This window comes from Cydia splendana, chromosome 27 (assembly GCF_910591565.1).
Source record: "Cydia splendana chromosome 27, ilCydSple1.2, whole genome shotgun sequence".
Lineage (NCBI taxonomy): Eukaryota > Metazoa > Arthropoda > Insecta > Lepidoptera > Tortricidae > Cydia > Cydia splendana.
The window spans coordinates 8355905-8378624 of NC_085986.1; the positions used below are offsets into that span (position 1 = coordinate 8355905).

The 22720-nt window shown below is 40.4% G+C and overlaps 2 protein-coding genes across 3 annotated transcripts in view; one reads left to right on the forward strand and one right to left on the reverse strand.

Moving 5' to 3' along the window:
• Positions 1-22720, reverse strand: part of LOC134803704 (lysosomal alpha-mannosidase-like) — a 128031-nt gene that overhangs the window by 67223 nt on the left and 38088 nt on the right. For both annotated transcript variants that reach the window (XM_063776504.1, XM_063776505.1), the window contains exon 15: positions 21604-21761. In XM_063776504.1, coding sequence (XP_063632574.1) covers positions 21604-21761 — 158 coding nt within the window. The remainder of the gene's footprint in view (positions 1-21603; positions 21762-22720) is intronic.
• LOC134803654 (ecdysone oxidase-like) lies at positions 1326-13870 on the forward strand. The gene is made up of 4 exons (XM_063776439.1): positions 1326-1473; positions 1631-1786; positions 3074-3258; positions 12482-13870. The coding sequence occupies exons 1-4, from the start codon at positions 1326-1328 to the stop codon at positions 13868-13870; spliced, it is 1878 nt and encodes a 625-aa protein (XP_063632509.1).

Here is a 22720-nt window from a genome sequence, read left to right on the forward strand (position 1 = left end):
AATAAGTAGTGATCGGTAAAGTTTTAATTTCATGGCAGCGTGGTCGAGATAAAGGGAATGTACAAATTTTTTTTGAAGTTCAAGTTGTAGATTCTAAAGTTAAAAAGATTTATTCAATAACAAAACGTATAAACTATTATTAAAATTAAGTATAAACTGGTTAAATTAAAATGCATAAAATCAAGGTTCTTATAAAAGATCATCATCATCTTCCTCGCGTTATCCCGGATTTTTTTGCCACGGGTCATGGGAGCCTGGGGTCCGCTTGGCAACTAAACCCGACTATCCCGAGAATTGGCGTAGGTACTAGTTTTTACGAAAGCGACTGCCATCTGACCTTCCAACCCAGAGGGTAAGCAGAACTAGACCTTATTAGGATTATTAGTCCGATTGTAACCTAACCTATAAATCGTTTTTTGTTTTACAAGGGGGCAAAGTTGTTGTTTTAATATTAGCACGAGCGCGTGCTAATATTGATACCCGAGCAAGCGAAAGATTCCAAAATTGAAAAATGTAGTTCGAAAAATGGAATCTTGAGCGTTGCGAGGGTTTCAAAGCATGAGGGTTAAACAAAATTTGCCCCCGAGTGACACACTAAATTTTTCACCACAGCAACCCGAAGCAAATATTATGTGTAAAATACCTATAAAACTAAATCCAAACCAAATCAAATCCAAATGAATGTTATTAAATATTTATCATCCAAAATCATCATTTAAAAGTCAATTTTACCAGCAAACATAAGAAAACAACTCAAAATTTGCATTTGATTACTTTGCTTCACATGTGAATAAAATGCAACTTAGCTATCAGTTTTTAAAGTGCAAAGTAAGCCTTTCCGAGCTGGTGTGGTGAAAAGATATTAACTCAATTAATAATTTTAGCTGAATTTTACTTTACAGATTCCTTTTTAGGGTTCCGTACCCAAAGGGTAAAAACGGGACCCTATTACTAAGACTCCGCTGTCTGTCCGTCCGTCCGTCTGTCACCAGGCTGTATCTCATGAACCGTGATAGCTAGGCAGTTGAAATTTTCACAGATGATGTATTTCTGTTGCCGCTATAACAACAAATACTAAAAAGTACGGAACCCTCGGTGGGCGAGTCCGACTCGCACTTGTCCGGTTTTTCAACAACGCTGCCATGATATTAAAACATTGTTACCGATCACTACTGATAAGTCACCCAAATAATTAGACATTTCTCACAAAACATGAATTCAGGTTCATCGGTACCAATGGTACGCACCTGCGTATTGTTTACTTTGCCATTTGAATTTTGGTATATATAGAGCAGCTAATTCTATGAATCGATACCAACAGCAAGATGTCGCTTCAGAATTTAGTGCCAACAGCCACTAAGCTGGTGTCAGGCCTCGCAGGGCATCTAAGTCCTGACGTGGTGCCTAAGTTACTAGACACAGTAGAGGGCGCTGCCGACGCTTCACTCAGTGTGTTGGGTGACAATCTTATTGGTAAGTCTTTCTTCTCTTCTTCTGCTGCCATGCCTTAGAGTTTCCAACGCATCCCGCTTGGCGCGCTGTTCAAAATACCATACAAAAATAGACTTAACGCGAACGCTAGTGCTCGTCACGTTGCCGAATAATTAGGGGTTCTGTATTCCTTTTTCAGATAGCGTGGAAAACCTGATCGACGGCTTCCCAGGCTCCTTAACGTCCATCTTGACCCCTGAGTCGCTACTGGGGTTACTGCTGCCCCTGATCCAGCTACTCTTGGTCGTGGTCAGCGACTTCGTGGTACAGTGGCCAAAGCAGAGCGCTGTGTCAGGTACAACTTTGGAAAAAAAATCTTTTTAGGGTTCCGTAAGGGGTCAAAACGGAAAAACGGAACCCTTATAGGATCACTCGTGCGTCTGTCTGTCCGTCTGTCACAGCCTATTTTCTTCGAAACTACTGGAACAATTAAGTTGAAATTTGGTACACACATGTAAGTTTGTGACCCAAAGACGGACATGTAACGTAAACAAATGAATTTTAAACCTGGATGACACTTTTGGGGAGTATGTGAGAAAATTAATAAATCAAGTTTTTCAAACTATATCGTGTTACATATCAAATGAAAGAGCTCATTGTCAGAATCTAAAATATATTTTTTATTATAATTTTAGGATAAACAGTTTAGGAGTAATTCAAGAAAATAGGCAAAATATTACAATCCCCCCCCTTTATCTCCGAAACTACTGGGTCTAAAATTATGAAAACAAGTGCGAGTCGGACTCGCGCACGAAGGGTTCCGTACCATAATGCAAAAAACGGCAAAAAAGAAAACGGTCACCCATCCAAGTACTGACCCCACCCGACGTTGCTTAACTTCGGTCAAAAATCACGTTTGTTGTATGGGAGCCCCACTTAAATCTTTATTTTATTCTGTTTTTAGTATTTGTTATTATAGCGGCAACAGAAATACATCATCTGTGAAAATTTCAACTGTCTAGCTATCACGGTTCGTGAGATACAGCCTGGTGACAGACGGACGGACGGACGGACGGACAGCGGAGTCTTAGTAATAGGGTCCCGTTTTTACCCTTTGGGTACGGAACCCTAAAAATACACAGAATAATTCATTGCCTAGACATGACAGGAAAACCTATTATAAATGTACAGTCAAGCGTAAGTCGGACTTAATCAATGTTGTTTTTCAAAGACATTTCACTCACGTTTCACATAAAAAAATACATTATTAAAAATTGTGTAATGTACGGAACCCTTGGAACGCGAGTCCGACTCGCATTTGGCTGGTTTTTAACGGAACGGCCGTAACGGAGTGCCACTCCACTCCTGGAGGGCTTCGTCACTTTTCCTTCATAAAAAATCATAAATAAATAAAATAAAAATAAACTCTCGTCGGTACGTTTCCTTGTGCATAATAGGTTCTGATATCTTGTGGGCTACATCGGAAGCATAAACGACACATTTACGCCTCGCGCCAAATATCTGACAGCTCCTATGCTGCCCCCTATAGTTCATGCACGGGGCGTTCAATAATGATCACAGATGGTTTGGTGCAACAGAACAAAATGTGACATAACATCATACATATCCGATTGTATACCAGATGGCGACCATTTCGACGTGATAGTGGTGGGAGCTGGCACCGCAGGCTCGGCCTTGGCGAGCCGACTGACCGAGGTTCACAAATGGAAGGTTCTCCTCATTGAGGCTGGCGGGGATCCTCCAATCTTCAGCGCGGTAAGGACTTTCATCATCATTTTTCTCGCGTTATCCCGGCATTTTGCCACGGCTCATGGGAGCCTGGGGTCCGCTTGACAACTAATCCCATGATTTGATGCAAGCACCAGTTTTTACGAAAGCGACTGCCATCTGACCTTCCAACCCAGAGGGGAAACTAGGCCATATTGGGATTAGTCCGGTTTCCTCGCGATGTTTTCCTTCACCGAAAAGCGACTGGCAAATATCAAATGACATTTCGTACATAAGTTCCGATAACTCATTGGTACCAACCGGGGTTTGAACCCGCGGCCTCCGGATTGAAAGTCGCACGCTTTTACCGCTAGGCCACCAGTGCGGTAAGGACTTAAAATTTTGTGTACATGAATTTGGCAGCGTTCTGGTGGATAGCTACCTATATCCTCTGGCTTTCGACGAGTTTAAAGCTCTCTGGTCAGCTTTTGAGACTTTTGAGGCACTGCTAGCTGTCTGATTCTGTCCCGGTGTTCCAGTTAAGAAATATTTGCCTTAATCCTTACTACCTGCTACCCAGGGGCGTATTTACCCTAGGGCCAAGGGGGCCATGGCCCGGGGCGGCAGGCCGCAGGGGGGCGGCGAAGCCGCCCCCTTGCGGCTTTTTCTGGGCGCCTTTTATAATCAAACTTAGCTATATTTTTTATTATATTTTAATTGACATTTAAATTAATAAACAAACGAACGCTTCAAACCCCACCAATTGCTAAAAATATCTACCAACAAAACAAGTACCTAAATTAAGCAACATTTTCGTTCAAGAAGTACATATTAGTACGGCGCAGTGCCGGATTTACCACTAGGCTGAGTAGGCTGAAGCCTAGGGCGGCAGATTTTAGGGGGCGGCAAATTTGGGTCAAAAAATATTTTATTTGCTGTTCAGATAGGGTCGACCAGAATTTTGTCGCTCCCCTATTTATTTGTAAAATTTAAATAACAAGCCTTGTCGATTTTGCCGCCCTCTGTCATGTCAAGACCCTTTATATTGAGACAAACAGATGGCCGGACGGACAACAAAGTGATCTTATATGGGTTCCGTTTTTTTCCTTTTGAAGTACGGAACCCTAAAAATGTACCTACTATTTTCTCAAAAAAATTTCGCGCTCGCTACGCTCGCGTTTTCACTTACGTACCTAACATTATTTGTGACCCATCTGACTATATACATACGGGCGGTTCTTGTGTCTTCGTGGTATTGAATCTCTCTAAATTGTTCCGATCCCATGCCGAAACTCAGTACAGATAGAGTGCTCTCGATATCAGATACAAATACAATACTTTTCATGACTTTCCTGAGGGATAATGGTACGGCCTGTGTAATACGCATCCCTACTACTGTCGTCTGCATAGCAATGATTACCATTGATATGCAGCAATGACAGCACAGAACCTAGTGCAACGCCAGCGGTAATGTCCACACTATCGGAGCAGCTTCCGTCTACTATACGGCTCATGTGCATCTACCGGAAAAAAAGGTAGCGATCCATTTGTATAACATAGTCCCTCGAGCAGACTCGATGCCAGACCCGACCGAACTCCTTAGCTATATCCAGTCTGACTGCCAATGTCTCACCTTGATTCTCAATGGCCAAAACCCAGCAGTACCCACCGGTCACCGATCAGATCAGGCAAATATAACGAGGTCGCATCGTCATTGAGTGACAAAAACGGCCCATATAAATCTGTATCTAGAATAGTGATATTAGTGACGTCACCTTTCTGCACTCAAAAGAATAAAAAATTATCTACCTTCCACTATCAGCGAAGAGCGCCTGAATAGCTTAGCTCTTCTTAATATAGAAGCTGAGCTGACAAACGTTTTAAATTACGACAGCGTTATTGATGATTTTGTCAACCAATTTGTACATGGGAAAACAATGTAAATGCCGATGTGAGTAAATGGTAAATGTTTAGTTTTTTTTTATTTCACACCCCAAAGGTACTTGTTGCAGGTTTTTTTTTTCTTAAATAAAATACTTTATCGTCACTGATGAAGGGGGGCGGCAAATCAAAATGGCCCTGGGCGCCAAATTTGTAAATACGCCTCTGCTGCTACCTGCAAAGCGTTCAAACGAGTATCGCTCTAAGTAGCTGGTTTGTTAGTGCACACCGTTGTATGGGGACCTTGCACTTTCGAGACTATGCGCTGAAACTTGGCACAGTTGGTTCTTAGCTGGTCTTGGCAGATACAGACCGGGAGATATCGAGAGCCACCTCTCATTTAGTGGGGGGGGGGGGGGAAGTTCGACGCTGCCGCGCTTCACTTGGAGCAACATTTCTCTAAAACTATACCTATTAGGGCATGTGATATATCATTTTCCGATAAATTAAGGATGAGGAATTTGTTTTTAGAACAAAAACAATGCACTTCCTAACAAAAAAAGAATAAAGTACAAAAGACGTATTTTTTTATTTTTTTATAATTACCAATTTTTTTTTTAAAGTGTTGCAGGAATCTGAAAATAAAAAATATAGTCGTAAAGCTACACTTATTACGTTTAAAAAAATATATGGTTTATTATACAAATCTGTTGATAAATGGGAGATAAAAACGGCTCCCGGTCTGTATCTGCTCAAGACCAGCTAAGAATCAACTGTGCCAAGTTTCAGCGCATAGTCTCAAAATGCAAGGTGTCGTGCACTAACAAACCAGCTAAAGGGTGGAACACCGCGTGCGCAGGCGATTGTACCTTAGCTTGGACGGACGCCCCGAGCATTCGGCCTTACGCTTTCGGTTTTCTCAATGCTCGACGCTTAGGGTAACTTTTATTAAAAAAAGCAAAACGCGCTCGCGCGGTCGCTTGCAAATTGCGACAATATGCTGAGTCAAAGACTTTTCCTTACTGCACACATTGCTGGACTCAAGTGTAATTCATTTTTCTGTCTGTGTGTATATAATTTCTGTCTGCTGTCTTTGCATTGTTGTTGTTATCCTATTCTTTTTCATTGTTTTTCATCTTTTTGTCCTGTGTATGTGTGCTTTATTTATAAATGACTTTCTATTCTATTCTATTCTATTACCCTTAAATGGACCTCCAATCTCGACTGACGAGTTGATTTCTTTAAAACACTGGCTGGGGTTGGCAACTGTCAATAGTTTGCATAGATGGCGCCATCGTAGCTTGCCCCTTTCTCTAGTTTTGTTCTATAAGTAAGACCAAGAAAAGTGTGCAGCGTTTTTGATAGCCCGCGCAGTGCAAGTGTTATTTATACGTCATAATTTCATAGACGTTTGACGTTAAAAATAACACGTGCACTGCGTGGGCTATCAAAATCGCTGCAGGCTTTTCTTGGGCTAACTGTATGAGATATGGCTCAAAGGGCTGGCCATAAGATTCGAAGAAAAAAATCAAAAATGACACAATTCTAGGGATTGACAGGGCAAGCTTGATGCTGGCGCTATACTTCGACCGATCAACCCCATTGCGTATCGGATGACAGATTAATATATGTGTGCCAGAGGGTGCGAAACTCCTCCCTTCGAGCAAACTCGGCTCCATTCGGCTCAGCATTGCTCAGAGCAATTATTAGGGTTGACACAACTTGACGTCCCTTTGCGTGCATGACCACAGATAATGGCTTGAATTTTGACAACCCTAAATAGCCGAAAGGGATAGTGCCATATATTAGAAAGGGACAGACGGGTAGACAGATAGAAGGGATCGACCCTGAACCGCTGTCAAACTTCGGTAGTGTAGGAAATTTCCTTTCTGTACGGTAGTACTATTATTTATTCTGTGGTGCTATTACAGATACCAGGGATATGGCAAGTGTTCACCCACTCCCCCTGGGACTGGGACTACTATTCAACCAACGATGGCTACTCTTCACAAGCTCTTAACGGCAAGAGAATAGCGCACACAAGGGGCAAGATGCTTGGCGGATGCTCGTCACTGGATCATCTGATATATGAAAGGTATAATTTAGGCTTGTGCCAGTTCGTTCACTCCAGAGAGCGGTCCGCTCTCGGTCAATCGATCAAACGAACTAGCTCGGTCTTTTAGTTCCTTTAGTTCAGTTCGGTCATAAGAGCTGGAATGAATATGAAACGATTTTACAGTAGTTTTTACCCGCTACGGCAACACAAAAGGAGGGTTATGATTTTGACCGGTATGTATGTGGGTATGTATGTATGTATGTATGTTCATCTGTTCCCTCATAACTTCCAAAGTTCTCATTATAATTTGACAAACGACATGTCATTCGAATCGTCTTAATCGTCCGCTGGTTTATAGGCTATAGACGTCACAAAAAAATGAACACAGCGCCCTCTAGAGGTCCTAAAGTCACGATCCAAAAAAATAAAATTAAGTAATGATGACGTGTTGTATATCATTTGAAAGGGCTTAATTAGCACATTTCAAAAATATACATAGTGTTAGATTTTGCACCCGGATTTACTTGCAAGCACCCGATAAAACATAAATTTATCGGGTTGGTAATTAGAACTAGGAATCTACAAGCGCTCTGAATTTTATCTGCGGGTTACCCGACTACGGCGATACAAGAACGTTTTTGCAAAAGAAATTTGTTTGGCCCCTATACAGGATGTTTTTCTAAATGACCTGCAACATTTAACAACGTGAATAGGTACTTATAGAAGTCCAGAACAGCCAAAATGTATGAAACAGACAATTTTTTTACGAGATCGGGTTTAGTCCCATAGTAAAAGTCGGTCAGAATATTCACCTCGTAAAATATTGCTGGACAAAAAAACGCCCTGGTAGTGGTCAGGCGAAGCATACTGAAACGTACCTATGTGACGCACCACACTAAGGTGCCCTCACAGTAGAAGGGTCAGCGTTGCCCGATTTACGTGGGGCACTGTACGTGTACCATAGCCGGGCGCCTTCGGCCCGACGTACGTGGCGCGCTGCACGCGGTCCAAAGCCGGGCGCCTTCGGCGCCCTCATACTAAAACCGTTGGGCATAGCCCGACGTACCTACGTGGCTTGCTGCATGCGGTCCAAAGCCGGGCGCCTTCAGCGCCCTCATACTAAAATCGTCGGGCGTAGCCCAACGTACCTACGTGGCTTGTTGCACGCGGTCCAAAGCCGGGCGCCTTCGGCGTCCTCATACTAAAACCGTCGGGCGTAGCCCAACGTAACTACGTGGCTTGCTGCACGCGGTCCAAAGCCGGGCGCCCTTGGCGCCCTCATACTAAAACCGTCGGGCGTAGCCCGACGTACCCACGTGGCTTGCTGCACGCGGTAAAAAGCCGGGCGCCTGCGGCGCCCTCATACTAAAACGTTCGGGCGTAGCCCGACGTACGTGGCTTGCTGCACGCGGTCCAAAGCCGGGCGCATTCGGCGCCCTCATACTAAAACAGTCGGGCGTAGCCCGACGTACCTACGTGGCTTGCTGCACGCGGTAAAAAGCCGGGCGCCTTCGGCGCCCTCATACTAAAACGTTCGGGCGTAGCCCGACGTACGCGGCTTGCTGCACGCGGTCCAAAGCCGGGCGCATTCGGCAAGTCCCTCTCTTAAAGCCCTCGCAAAAGTTTTATAAAGTGACTTCAAATAGTTACGAGTAGTAACGAAATCATGACCCCAAAAGTAATTAAAAAAAAATAAGTTCAAAAACTAAAACCCGACTACTGCAAATCGCGCTCTAAAAAGTATGAAACAAGATAGAATTCTTATCTGAAATTATCATATAGGAAATATTATAAAATGTTATCTTTTTAGAGCGCGATTTGCAGTAGTCGGGTTTTAGTTTTTGAACTTATTTTTTATTTAGGGTTCCGTAGCCAAATGGCAAAAAACGGAACCCTTATGGATTCGTCATGTCTGGCTGTCTGTCTGTCCGTCCGTATGTCACAGCCACTTTTTTTCGAAACTATAAGAACTATACTGTTGAAACTTGGTAAGTAGATGTATTCTGTGAACCGCATTAAGAAACAATAAATTTTGGGGGTTCCCCATACTTAAACTCAATTTTTTTTTCATCAAACCCATACGTGTGGGGTGTCTATGGATAGGTCTTCAAAAATGATATTGAGGTTTCTAATATATTTTTTTTTCTAAATTGAATAGTTTGCGCGAGAGACACTTCCAAAGTGGTAAAATGTGTCCCCCCCCCCCTGTAACTTCTAAAATAAGAGAATGAAAACTAAAAAAATATATGATGTACATTACCTACCATGCAAACTTCCACCGAAAATTGGTTTGAACGAGATCTAGTAAGTAGTTTTTTTTAATACGTCATAAATCGTAAACCGCAATTTTATTATGTTACTCGCTGCTACGGAACCCTTCATGGGCGAGTCCGACTCGCACTTGGCCGCTTTTTTATATCTTTGGCAACTGAATTACGATTCAAGCTGTACGATACTTTATGACGGTTAAACATTAAAAAACTTGACACAATAAAAAAATATATATTTGATTTTCCTGCATACTTTTCAGGTTTAGGACTGTTTGTCACTCTTTTATCTCGTTCGCGCTCGTGCCAGCGTCATTGTGAACCATTTCGTTCAGTCTTTTTTCTGTTTCACTCATGTCAAGCGCTAACCAATCCTACTGAATTAAAGGTTAGGTCCTTTAGACCGATTAAGAGCGTGCGTGAGCGTGGGATTTCATTCTTAACAGTTCTTCGTTCATGATAGCTGGTTTGTCAGTGCACACCGTTGTATGGGGACCTTGCACTTTGAGACTATGCGCTGAAACTTGGCACAGTTGATGAGTTCGACGCTGCGGCGCTTCACTTGGAGCAAGATTTCTCTAAAACTATAGGTACCTATTAGGGCATGTAATATAAACGTATTTACATTTTTTTATAATCACCATTTTTTTAAAGTGTAGCAGGAATACAGTGGTAAAGCTACACTAATTACGTTTAAGAAAATATATAGTTTATTATTCAAAACTGTTGATAAATGGGAGATAAAAAATAATATTAAGCGTGGGTCAGAGTGATCTCAATACAAAATATTATTAAGGTGGGAAAGTTACTTATAATTTGTTCTACAATCGTTTTTTTTTTAGTTTTCCGTAAATAACTCGTAAACGGTAGCCAAGAGCAAAAAAATATTTCTTACGTAAATAATCTGTTTCAGATTTCTTATAAAATAAGTGCTACTTTTATTCGCTAGGATCAATATTAAAAAAAATATTGTAGGGAGAAAATAAATTCTAAGGTCCCCTTTTTTAGTAATTCGTAAATAACTCGTAAACGATGGCCAATACCAAAAAATGTTTTATTACATGAATAATTTACATAAAATTTCCTACAAAAAAGGTTATTCAAAAATTTTCGCTAGGATCAATATTTAAAAAGGGGACCTTAGATTTTGTTTTCTCTCTTTATTATCGTTTTTAATATTGATCCTTGTATAATTAACTATATATTTTCTTAAACGTAATTAGTATAGCTTTACGACTATATTTTTTGTTTTCAGATTCCAGCTACACTTTAAAAAAATTTGGTGATTATAAAAAAATCTAAAATAAGTTTTTTAGTCTTTTCTACTTTATTCTTTTTTTTGTTGAAAAGTGCATTGTTTTTGTTCTAAAAATAGATTCCTCATCCTCAATTTATCCGAAAATGATATATTACATGCCCTAATAGGTATAGTTTTAGAGAAATCTTGCTCCAAGTGAAGCGCCGCAGCGTCGAACTTCCCCCCCTCCCCCCCACTAAATGAGAGGTGGCTCTCGACGGCTCCCGGTCTGTATCGGCTCAAGACCAGCCAACAATCAACTGTGCCAAGTTTCAGCGCATAGTCTCAAAGTGCAAGGTTACGTGCACTAACAAACCAGCTATTAAAGGCAGGCCTTTACGTGCACACCGGTTGGGTGTGCGCTAACTTCTGAGAATGTTCTCGAGAACAAGAAATTATTTATTTATCGTAGTTTATACCATGAATATTCATGATAGTTTAGGTGTAGTCCTTACCCCCAGAAAATTCCGACTTTTGGTCTACCGCTTCCGGTCAGAAAAATGTATGACGGCTCGGCCAAACGGTCAGACCTAGGTGGGGGGTGCTCGACCAAATAGCATAGAGGGACCCTGGCAGTTTTTGACGCCGCCATTGTTTTTTCAATATGGCCGACTTTTTTTTTTTAATTTTTCTAGTTTGTCCTAGCGCGCTGAAATTTTGGTCACGGAATCTCGGGGTCCCATAGATACCTATGAAAAATTTTTTTTTGGAAAAATGCTACAATTGCGGGAAAACTGGCCACTTTTATTTTGTATGGCAACTTTTAAACGGTGCGTGATAGGTGGGGGGTGCTCGACCAAATGTCATAGGGGGCCCCGAGACAAAACAAACTGCATTAAAAAAAAACAAACTGGCCGACTTTTTCATTTTTAGTTTTTCAAGTTGGTCCGAGCGCGCTGAGATTTGGCATGGCGGGAGATAGAGGCCTCTAGATTCCTATTAAAAAATTTTTTGGGAAAAAATCCAAGATGGCGGAACAATAATTTCCATGTTGCAGGAATGTTCTGAGAACATTATCGAGAACGTTTCTGCTTTTTGGGAATGTTCTGCAATTTGTACATTGCTAGATCCGTATATTACTTACAACGCGCCATTTTGTTGTTAGTCAACGGTTTTAACGTTCTGAGATTGAGGCCTAACCTAACCTAACACTGAAGTGTTGAGTTGTAATTCAAATGCTTCCCGAGTAGCAACATCTAACTTTGCCCAAAGCAAATAGTATAATAAAGTTCTTATTAAAAAACCTACCCGGTTTTTGGACAAAATATTAAAATTTTCATTAAAAGTAATATACGGAATGAGTACCGTAAAATGGGGTGAGTAGGTGCAAAACTGACATTCAAACCTCGATAACATTTTATTTTTACATATGCAAACTGAATGGTGTATAATTGTATATAATAAGTGTTCCGGACGTTTGTATTTTAGTTTTTATTTTATTTTGGGTAGTTCCATTTCATAACTTTGAAGATAAACAGGAAATCCCACCTCACCCCGTAGTCCCTCGTATTTGGGGTGAGTTGGGTTTTCATACGAAGCTGATTTTGGAAGATTGTTGGATCGATTTTTTTTTATTATGAGTATTACTATAGCTCCATTTTAAATTGGAATACATTCTTTTTGTAGCAGTAGCCTTAAAATCCCATCTCACCCCCCTTTCACCCTTCTCTCCCCATTCATAACCCAACTCTCCCCGCGAACCCACCTCACCCCATTTTACGGTAATATAATATTTTGAACGGAATTGATTAATTTGGTTTCAAATATGCGTAATCTGATAATAAATTATGTCTGAAGCTAACAGATTGGAGGGTCTGATAGCAAACTAATTGTTACAGAGGATCAAAGGAAGACTACAAGGAGTGGGTCCAAGCTTCCGGATCTGAAGATTGGTCCTGGGACTCTGTTTTGAAATACTTCAAGAAAGCCGAAAACATGATCGACCCGTACCTAGCAGACGGTCCCACTGCCAACTACCACAGTCACGACGGCCCACTCCAGGTTAAAAATCACACTGTCAATAGTAATTTCATACAGAAAAATGACATTATGCTTAGGGCATTTGAAGAAATCGGCATTGAAACTATTAAAGATCCATTTACACCGGACATACAAGGCAGCGCACCATTCTGGTACAAAATCAAAAAGGAACCGTCACGACGTGCCAGCACTGCCGAAACGTACTTATTGCCGGTTAAGGATAAAAGCAATTTTTACCTCCTTAAGAACACAATGGTGACTAAAGTTATTATTGATAACAAAGAAGCTAAAGGAGTAGAGGTTCTGACTGAAAATGGTAAGAAAATGAATCTTTTCGCTGACGTTGAAGTCGTTTTATCCGCCGGTGCCTTTGGTTCGCCGAAATTGCTGCTGCTTTCTGGAGTCGGTCCTCAAAAAGACTTGGAACAGCTTGGCATAGATGTTGTAGAAGATTTGCCTGTAGGCCAGAATATGGCGGACCATATACTTGCTCCTATATGCATTAGTGGAAAGCCGGACATCGGGAGTGCCTTGGACACGGTGCGATCTCTGACCGCGCTCAGTTCATTCCCTGCTCCTATCATCGGGGGTTCATTTGCCGTGGGCCAAGCGGCGCCAAATATGCAGCATGCGACTATATTGTTCGGTGCCGCTTCACCGATCTTTCTCTATTTCCTTTTCGTCAATTTTAACTGGAACATTCAGGTCGCTATGACGTATTTACTTGAAAAACCTTCCAGTGAAAAGATGTACGTACTCGTCTTCTTTACCAAGCCTAAATCGAGAGGTTCTGTGACCCTAGCCAGCACGGACCCTACGGTCCCGCCGATAATTAAAACAGGATACTTTAGCGATCCCGATGATCTAGTGACGTTTTCGAGCGCCGTGCAGAAACTTAAGAAGTTGGAGAATTCGACATACGTAACAGAACATGGAGGCGCTTTCATCAAGCCGCCGCTTCCAGAGTGCGATGCATTGGAGTTTGAAAGCGAAAAGTACTGGCAGTGTTACGTGAGGAACATGGCTACAACTGGTTTGCATCCGGGTGGTACTTGCGCTTTGGGCAGCGTCGTCGATAGCGAGTTAAGGGTGAAAGGCGTGTCTAGACTCCGCGTTGTGGATGACAGTATATTCCCTACTATCCCTACAGCCAAAACTGGCGCCGTCAGCATCATGGTTGGCGAAAAAGCGGCCGATCTTATAAAAGAAGAGCATGGTATGTTAGGCTAAATTGGAGTTTGTTTTAGGTACTCATCATTATTCACAACGACGGGAGTTAATCGCGTAAAATTAAGTTTTAAAAATCGAACATCGCGAGTGTTGTGTGTCGATCGGGTGCAGATCGGGTGACATCCGTAGTGCGCAAAATGTTCAAGTTAATAAGCAAGACCAAGCGCGGGTGTCTGCGGGTACTTCGAAAAACTCGCGCGCCTAGATGTTTACGTCAACTTTAGCCAGTCTTATCCGAGACCGCGGGGACAACGCCGTCCTCGAAACGTCGGAGGTAAATTGAAAAATTATTTTAACGCGATCAAGTCCTGTCGTTGTGAATAATAATGAGTAAAAATCGTGCAAGTTTAAATCAATGGTTTGTTTTACTGTTTAGTTTGAATTGTTTTGTTTTGTTACAAGTGTGACTTGTTATGTTAGTTTGTTAAAGTCAACTTTGTTTATCAATAAATTCAATATCTCGTTTGGGTTTTGGGTTAGCATAAGTTTAATTTAATTGCTTTTTATTGTAATAAGATGAATGTTAAATATTATGTAATAAATAAATTTGGAATACTTACTTCATTTGAACATTTCTTTTTTGTCTATATTATCTTTTTTCATTAACCTCGTAAGACCCAGCATATAAAGTTTTCATATTTTTAATATTAACCTTATTCAATAAGTAAATTGGAAAGAATTTCTTTTGTTTTCAGTATTCAGTATTCAGTTCTTTTTAAAAGAAATGCTAATACTTTATTTGGTCCTGGAAAGGTTCAAATTAGATTGCACGATTATGTAAATTTAGTCTCAGGAGGTTAAGTAAGTAGACACCTGTAAATATTAAATTGTTAACAGAATTTGATCACTAGAGACTAAATAAATCCTGGACCCTGGTGATATACGTTTTAAAACTAGAATGCAGGCAGCACTTAATTAACGTCATTAACAGTTCTAACGCGATTAAAGGGTCTAGCCGCAATCCTATAGTGAAACTGCCCCTGGAAGAAATGTATACCTTTCTTAGGTGCGTTTATCTGTCTTATTATAAGATATCGTTTTACCAAATTTCAAGCCTAGAATCCCCTTGGTTTTGTCGCGGTGAGTATTCCTAGCCCGGCTGGGGCTTTGCCCAGGGGAAACTCACGGACAATTAAAGTTACTAAATTAACCAATCTAAATCTTAACCAAAAACTCAAGCAGGTGCTTACACATATTTCCATCAACTATTCAGGGGTTTCTAAAGGATGTCAAAATGAAATGTTAGTTTTGTGACACATAATTTATTTCTATTCTCCCACTGAGGAAGTTGTTCTACAAGTAAATCATTTATTAAGCTAGCATTAAGCACCTTATTCTATAATGTCAGACGATAGAGCCGGGTCGTGCCAAAAATGGTTCTACAATGATTTACAAGCAGACCTATCTAAATTCGTTAGTCCCTAAATTATCATTTGCCATCACATATGATTCTACTAAATTCTTTAACTTTAAATTTGGAAATGCTTCTAGGACGGAAGGAAAGCGTACACCAACCTCATAACAATATTGCACCGCGGAGCACCACAGAAAGCCAAAGGCCTCAGCTTGAAGGTGTCGTCTCCTCCACCCAGCAGAAAAGCGAAATTCTTATGGCGAACTGCTCACCAGACACACTTGAAGTTTTAGGAATATGGACAGACTTCCATACTCTGATATGCGAACTGATTTCACATACGTAGTAACATAAAAACGAAAACCCAGTCAGCTGAAAGAAACAATTCAAGATTAATAACTAGAAGCATGTGCTCTGCTAACCTAAGAGACATTATATGATCTAAGTTTCTCACCAGCTGGAAATTCCTAGAGTGGACTCATCTCACAGCTCTGATACTCCCTCCCACCACATTGTTTTACCAGCAGACTGGTAACAAAGCGAAATGGTCAAACAAAGATTCAACAACAAGGAGTTGCACCTGAGGACATCCATATATTATCATATTCTACTTACTGTTTGTGGCAAAATAACTTCGGCATGAGCTTCCTAGCTCATGGATGCAGCGGCTGCTGCCTAACCAAGACTCGGATCGATGCTACCAGAGCATGATGTATTTAGCTTCACTTTCTAAATTAAAAGATGCCCATCCAGGGCAAAAGCCAACCAGGAAATGATCTCAACCTAACTGTCCCTGGGATAACACAATCAAAATAACAGTAACTAATGAAATTCTTGGAATAATTTTTGTATGTAAGTCCAACATATAGAAATAAATCATATTTAATTATCTAAACATATTTCCACCTTTTTTGTATTTAAAAATTAAGTTTTGATTTAAATATTTAATAAATACTATTCCATCAATTTAGGATTTAATTTGAAGTAGCAACACCATCAGATTTAATTAGTTTCTAATTGGCCAAATGGTTGTCATTTGTTTTGTTGCTACATCAATGACTTCCTTGCCATAAAACAAAACTATACTATATTCGAGACAATCCTAAAAACGTTAAACTGAATCATACATGCAAAGTGCCGTGTCACAGTTTGTCTAAAAAAAAATTTTTTTTTAAATCGTTTTTACTTTTTTGTAGCTAATCTAGTGGTTTGATTGTTTTGAAATTTGGATGGTATATGCTATTTGGATAGTAGTAGTTCTTTTAAAAAAAAATTAAGATTGTATCTTCTTGTTTATAAAGGCTTAAAAATATATTTTTAATATTTTTAACTTTTTTTTTAATACTTGTGAGATTCACGTTTCACGTTTGTATGGGAAAAATTCAAACTCTAGTTAGAAGAAGCGGCACCCCCTTGTTTGGTTACACTTATTATGATTATAATGTACACCAAGTTTTGTAACTTTATCTCAATTACAAGTACAACTCAATGCTCAACCACTTTGAAAATTTTCAACGTTGAATGAAATCCAAAAATAAATATAAATTATATCTTTCTTAGATTTTTATAAGTAGTTGTTTTCACATTATTTGTAAATGTGATTTATAAGCTATTAAGTAAAAAAAAATTCTTCTTTTAAGAATTTTTCAAGTTTTTTTTTTATTTCACCTGAAAAATTCTTAAAAAAGGAAATATTTTTTTACTTAATAACTTATAAATCACATTTACAAATAATGCTAAAACAACTACTTAAATAAAAATCTAAAAAAAGATATAATTTATTTAAAATAAATAAAAAATAAAAATTATTTATTTCAGACCAAAAGCGATCCATATTTTGTTAGTAACATTTTCGACTTAACACTATGTTAGTAACCTATATCTACATAGACCTACCGATGACTAGTTCTGCCCAGTACTTAGTGAGCGGTCAGTCGAGGCGCTCGTCTAACGCCCTTAGCATGCTGTTAGTGCTGCCGCGCACACGTCGTAGTAATGAGGCCACTCTTTTTCGTCTGACGGCATAAAAGTCGTCCGTTCGCGCCTCGGCGAACATGCCTGACGCACTACAGTGCCTCGGCAGCCTTAACAGCATCCTGAGGATGTTATTGTATTGGACTCGCAACGTGTTGTAGGCCCTTTGTGTAAAGCTTGCCCACAGACCGCACGTATAAAACGTCTGACAATACGCTCTAAATAGCGTCAGCTTAACTTGCGTATTACAACGTGCGAATCTGCGGGCAAGCATGTTGCCCCTTATAGACATTGCCCTCCTTTCTCTTTCTATGTCTAAATCGTCTCTTAGTTCATTATTAATTACATGACCTAGATATTTAAATTTATTTACCACATTAAGAGGTATGCCTCCCAGCACGATCTGAGGTACAGTGGTCGGGTTATACTTTCGTGCCTTAAATACCATCACCTCACTTTTTCCTGCATTGTACCTAAGACCATGCCGCTCAGCGTAAGCCTCGCACCTCGCAAGTAGTTTCCTGATCGAGTCAACCGAGGGTCCCAGCAGCACCATATCATCGGCGTAACTGATATTGTTTAACAAGCCTGACCAATATGACACCCTATACGCATGCTGCTGAGCTCCCCGATTAACTCGTTCATGTACAAATTAAAGAGGACAGGTGAGGAAAGCCCCCCCTGCCTCACACCACACTGACGCTTATACTCATCAGAGTCTACTCCTGCCCATCTCACCCGATTGATCTGGTTGCTGTACCAGTACTTTAAAAGATTAATATATTCTATCGGCAAACCTTTTTTTTTCTAATTTACCCCAAAGTATGTCGTATGCAACCAGATCAAACGCCCTGGATAGGTCCAGAAAACATGCATATATTGGCGTGTTTCTGTCCCTATAGTATCTGACAGCTTGCTTAAGGCACAATATAGCGGTTTCCGTTGACAGGCCTGGCCTAAACCCGAATTGCGCGTCGTACAACTCTATATGCTTACAAAGTTGTGCATTAAGCAAACTGTCAAGCACTTTCGCCACTATTGTTGCAAGTGAGATTGGTCTATAGTTCCCTGGATCCGACAAGTCACCTGTTCTATTTTTCACCAGTGGAACTACTATTGTTCTTGTGAGTTGCTCGGGCAGGTAAGAGTGTCTTAAGCATAGTGTAAAGAACATAGCAAGAATGCGCGACATATGTACCCCGGCATATTTGAGATGTTCAATGCTGAGACCGTCATGACCAGGCAATTTACCCCTGACCATCTGTTTTATAACTAACTCCACTTCCTTAGCTGTAATCTTTATGGTACTACCGCCTGGAACGGTCTCAACATTGCCCACCTCGACTGTATTTATTTGTAGAAGAGGATTGACATTAAAAATGCGCCTAAAGTTGTTTGCTATTGTTTTCTTTTCACTCGTGCCTCCCACGCTCACCGGGACACCCGGTCGAGGGTTGGACTTGTTCGTGTTTTTCCAGAAGGCTTTAAAATCTTTCGCTGCCCGGTTTGAGGCCAGGATATCGATTTTTATTTATTCCTGTCTATCCTGGCACCACTTCAGCTTGGATTTAAAAAGCCTTCTGCTTTCACACATCTCGTCATACACTGACCCTTGACGGGGTCTATTTTCTGACACCCAAACCAAGAATTTAAGCCGCGCATCTCTGTGAGCCTCCGCCACATACTTATTCCACTCTGCTATACGAGCCCTACGCTTACCATAAGATGGTTTACTCGCCCTTCGAGCTGCCTCTGACAGTGTGGTAACTATGAGACTATACATTTTATCCAAAATAATTCTATGACTAGAATCGCTACATAAGTAATCTGCACACGCCCGCACTTCGGAAGGAAAGTCAAGTAGTTTCAATTTGTTATGGCACTCATCATGATATAGCTTTATTTGACACTCCTCTCTTTCCCCCCACACCACACCTACATTGTGAGATTCACCTACACTACAATTAATTTGTAACTTATTCAAATCACAGTCGATCACTAGCGGCAATACACGACACACGTCGTACTTTACCTGTATGTCACGTACGGTAGTTAGCGCTGCCTCAGTGACGATGCAGTGGTGGTATTTATTTTTGGATTTCATACAACGTTGAAAATTTTCAAAGTGGTTGAGCACCCCCTTGTAGTTGAGATAAAGTTACAAAACTTGGTGTACATTATAAGCATAATAAGTGTAACCAAATAAGGGGGTGCAGCTTCTTCTAACTAGAGTTTGAATTTTTCCCATACAAACGTGAACCACCCTAAAGTACCTACGTAAGAAGGACGGTATGCATTAGTAAAACATTTTTACCTTGTTGCCCCAAATGGATTTTTTTACAAAAAATATATTTTATGCAATAGTATATTCTGCGTTAACTAACAAAAAATTGAGGTTGTCGCTATCTCACAAGTATTAAAAAAAAAGTTTAAATAATTAAAAATATATTTTTAAGCCTTTATAAACAAGATACAATCATGTTTTTTTTTTAAAATGAAGTTCTATTAGGTGCATATAACATCCAAATTTCAAAACAATCGAACTACTAGTTTAGCTACAAAAAAATAAAAACGATTAAAAAAAAAAATTTTTTTTTAGCTAAACCAAGGGGATTCTAGGCTTGAAATTTGGTAAAACGATATCTAAGACAGATAAACGCACCTAAGAAAGGTATACATTTCAGCCAGGGGCAGTTTCACTATAGGATTGCGGCTAGACCCTTTCATTATTTCTCTTCCGTGACCACAGCTAGTGCAACGCTGAAACGTCGGAAAAAAGGTAAAATAATAAAATTTAGTCGCGTTAGACCAGTTAATGACATTAATTATGTGTACAAAACGCGAGATCAGCTTGTGATTGGTGCAATTCCAACACCTCATCAACCTAATATAGAATACTGAGGTTTAGGGTAAATACCAGAGGATTCTTGATGGCTCTGACGTAGAAGGATGAATCAGCCCAGGTTTACTCCGCTTCGAAGACCAGCTCGTTTGTGCTCCAACTCATCAATGACCAGCCTAAGGTTTAGGGTAAATACCAGTGGATCGGGTACACTACATAATTCCGAAATATTTTATGCCGAATTTTAGAATATCGAATTTTATTATTCCGTTTTTTAAATGCTCGACCCATCAAAATTCCGACTGTCGTAATTACGAACGATGAAAATCACGAAAGTGTATATTTCCGAATAGCAAAAAAGACGATTTTTTTAAATTCCGAACCACATAATTCCGAATATAAAAATTCCGATAGTGATAAGCACCGAATTTAACATTTACGATTTTTGAAATCACGAATTTCGAAATGCCATTATTCCGAAAATTTGAATTCCGATTCCACGTGACTCCTATTTTAAATATCCCCATTTTTTAAATTCCGAATTTATCCATTCGTGCTCCGCATCTGCTCCGGCGCTACGGGCAAAGCAGCCCCTTCGCCCTTGCGTATCAAAGCGCAGGCAGAATAAATGCTCGCCTCCGCAGCTTCGGCTTGCTGGTCACCGAACAGTTTGTTTTCGTGGGGTCACAGTTCTAACCTAACCTAACCCACTTTTCTGGAAACAGTTCGTTTTCTTGGGGGTTGCAGTTCTAACCTAACCTAACCCACTTTTCTGGCAACAGTTTGTTTTCGTGAGGTCGCAGTTCTAACCTAACCTAACCCACTTTTCTGGCAACAGTTTGTTTTCGTAGGGTTGCAGTTCTAACCTAACCTAAGCCACTTTTCTGGCAACAGTTTTTTTGTTGGGCATCTGCTCCGGCGCTACGGACATAGCAGCCTCTTCGCCCTTGCGTAGCAAAGCGCAGGCACTAATGCGGCGGACGAGGGCTGCTTCCCCTCCGCGCCTCCGGCTTTTTACATACACTCTAGGGGTAAGACAGACAAGACCACGTGGATAGTGGGGTGTTCCGATTCGGATTTTGGTTAGTTAGACTTAAAAAAGTGCGTTTAAGTCTTATTTTGAAAATCACGAATTTCATTATTCCGAGTTTACAAAAGATCGAATTTCTGAATACCGAATTACTTTATTTCCGATCGGTCAATGATTTTTCGGAATAGACAAATTCGGAAAAAATAATTTCGGATTTTTTCTAAATCGGAACTTTAAGCTTTCGTCCATATGTAAATCGGATTTTAAGTATTCGGAAATAACACAGTCGTGATTTTCTTCTTTCGTGGTTTTCAAAGTCGTAATTTCGATATTTCGGACATATAAAAAATCGGCATTATGAAAATCGAGGTTATGAAAGTCGGAGAAACATATTTCGGAATATTTGGGTGTTCCCCAGTGGATCCTTGATAGCTGTGAAGTAGGATGAATCAGGCCAGGGTTACTCCGCTTCGACCAACGCGTTCGTGCTCCAACTCTTCATCAACGACCAGCCTTAAGTTTAGGGTACGTACCAGAGGATCCTTGATAGCTGTGATGTAGAAGGATGCGAAGCCCAGGGGCGGGACGTTCTCCGCCTCGAAGACCAGCTCGTGGTTGGTGGTGGCGGTTCGCCCCGGCAGGTTGGTGATCGCTGGAGCCAGTGGAGAAAGCTGGTATTCTAGTTCCTCATCTATAAACAAAAAAAAGACTAGCGTTTCGGTGAAGGAAAACATCGTGAGGAAACCTGCATACATCTGCGAAGAAATTCAAAGGTGTATGTGAAGTCCCAAACCCGTATTGGGCCAGCGTGGGTCTATAGCCCAAACCCTCTCGTGCTTGAGAGGAGGCCTGTGCACAGCGGCGGCGGAAGTATTGTGATGTTATGCTGACTTGCCGAGTGAGATGTTTTGATGCACACTTCATGTTTTTTAACCGCCTAAAAAATTTCGAAGCTGGGTTTTCAATGTATGTATGCTCCCCGATGTGACAGAACTAGCTTAAAAAAATTGTTTGTTTGAAAGTATTACATATATACAGGGTGAAATTTAAATCACTGGCCATATTCATTCCAGGCACTAGGTTACACTTAAGGAATCTATTTAGCGAAAAAAAAGAGTACATTTTTTTTTAATTTTCATTTTTCAATTTTTAAATACTTTCCACGAGTCGTGGTCACCCTATTACCACAAATGTAAACAAACCTAATAGTAGGTTTTAACAACAACATCAGCAAAACCCTTATCTGACCTTCACTAAACCTTATAATCGTTGCAATAGGGTCCACCTAGTTAGTGTTGGCGATGGTAGGCAGGTTTATCAATTTCGAGGGTAGTCTAAACCATTCCGCGCTAGCGGTAAACATAACGGTTAGCATAAATGATTAGTCACTCGTCACTCGCCAACCTTAAAATAATAATCGCGCGCGTACTAAGGTTTAAAAAAATGTTTTCGAACCGGGAATATTAGGAAATGGTACGGTGTTATTTATTAAGTGGTGAGTGTTTACGTGGTGCACAAAGATTATACGAAATGGAATCAGTTCCACGCCTTCGCAGACAAGGATTGAATCCAAGAGTACCATCTCGTGGGACTTTCGTTAATTGCGTCGACTTTTAATCAAATGTAAGTACATAAGATGATTCAATTTTT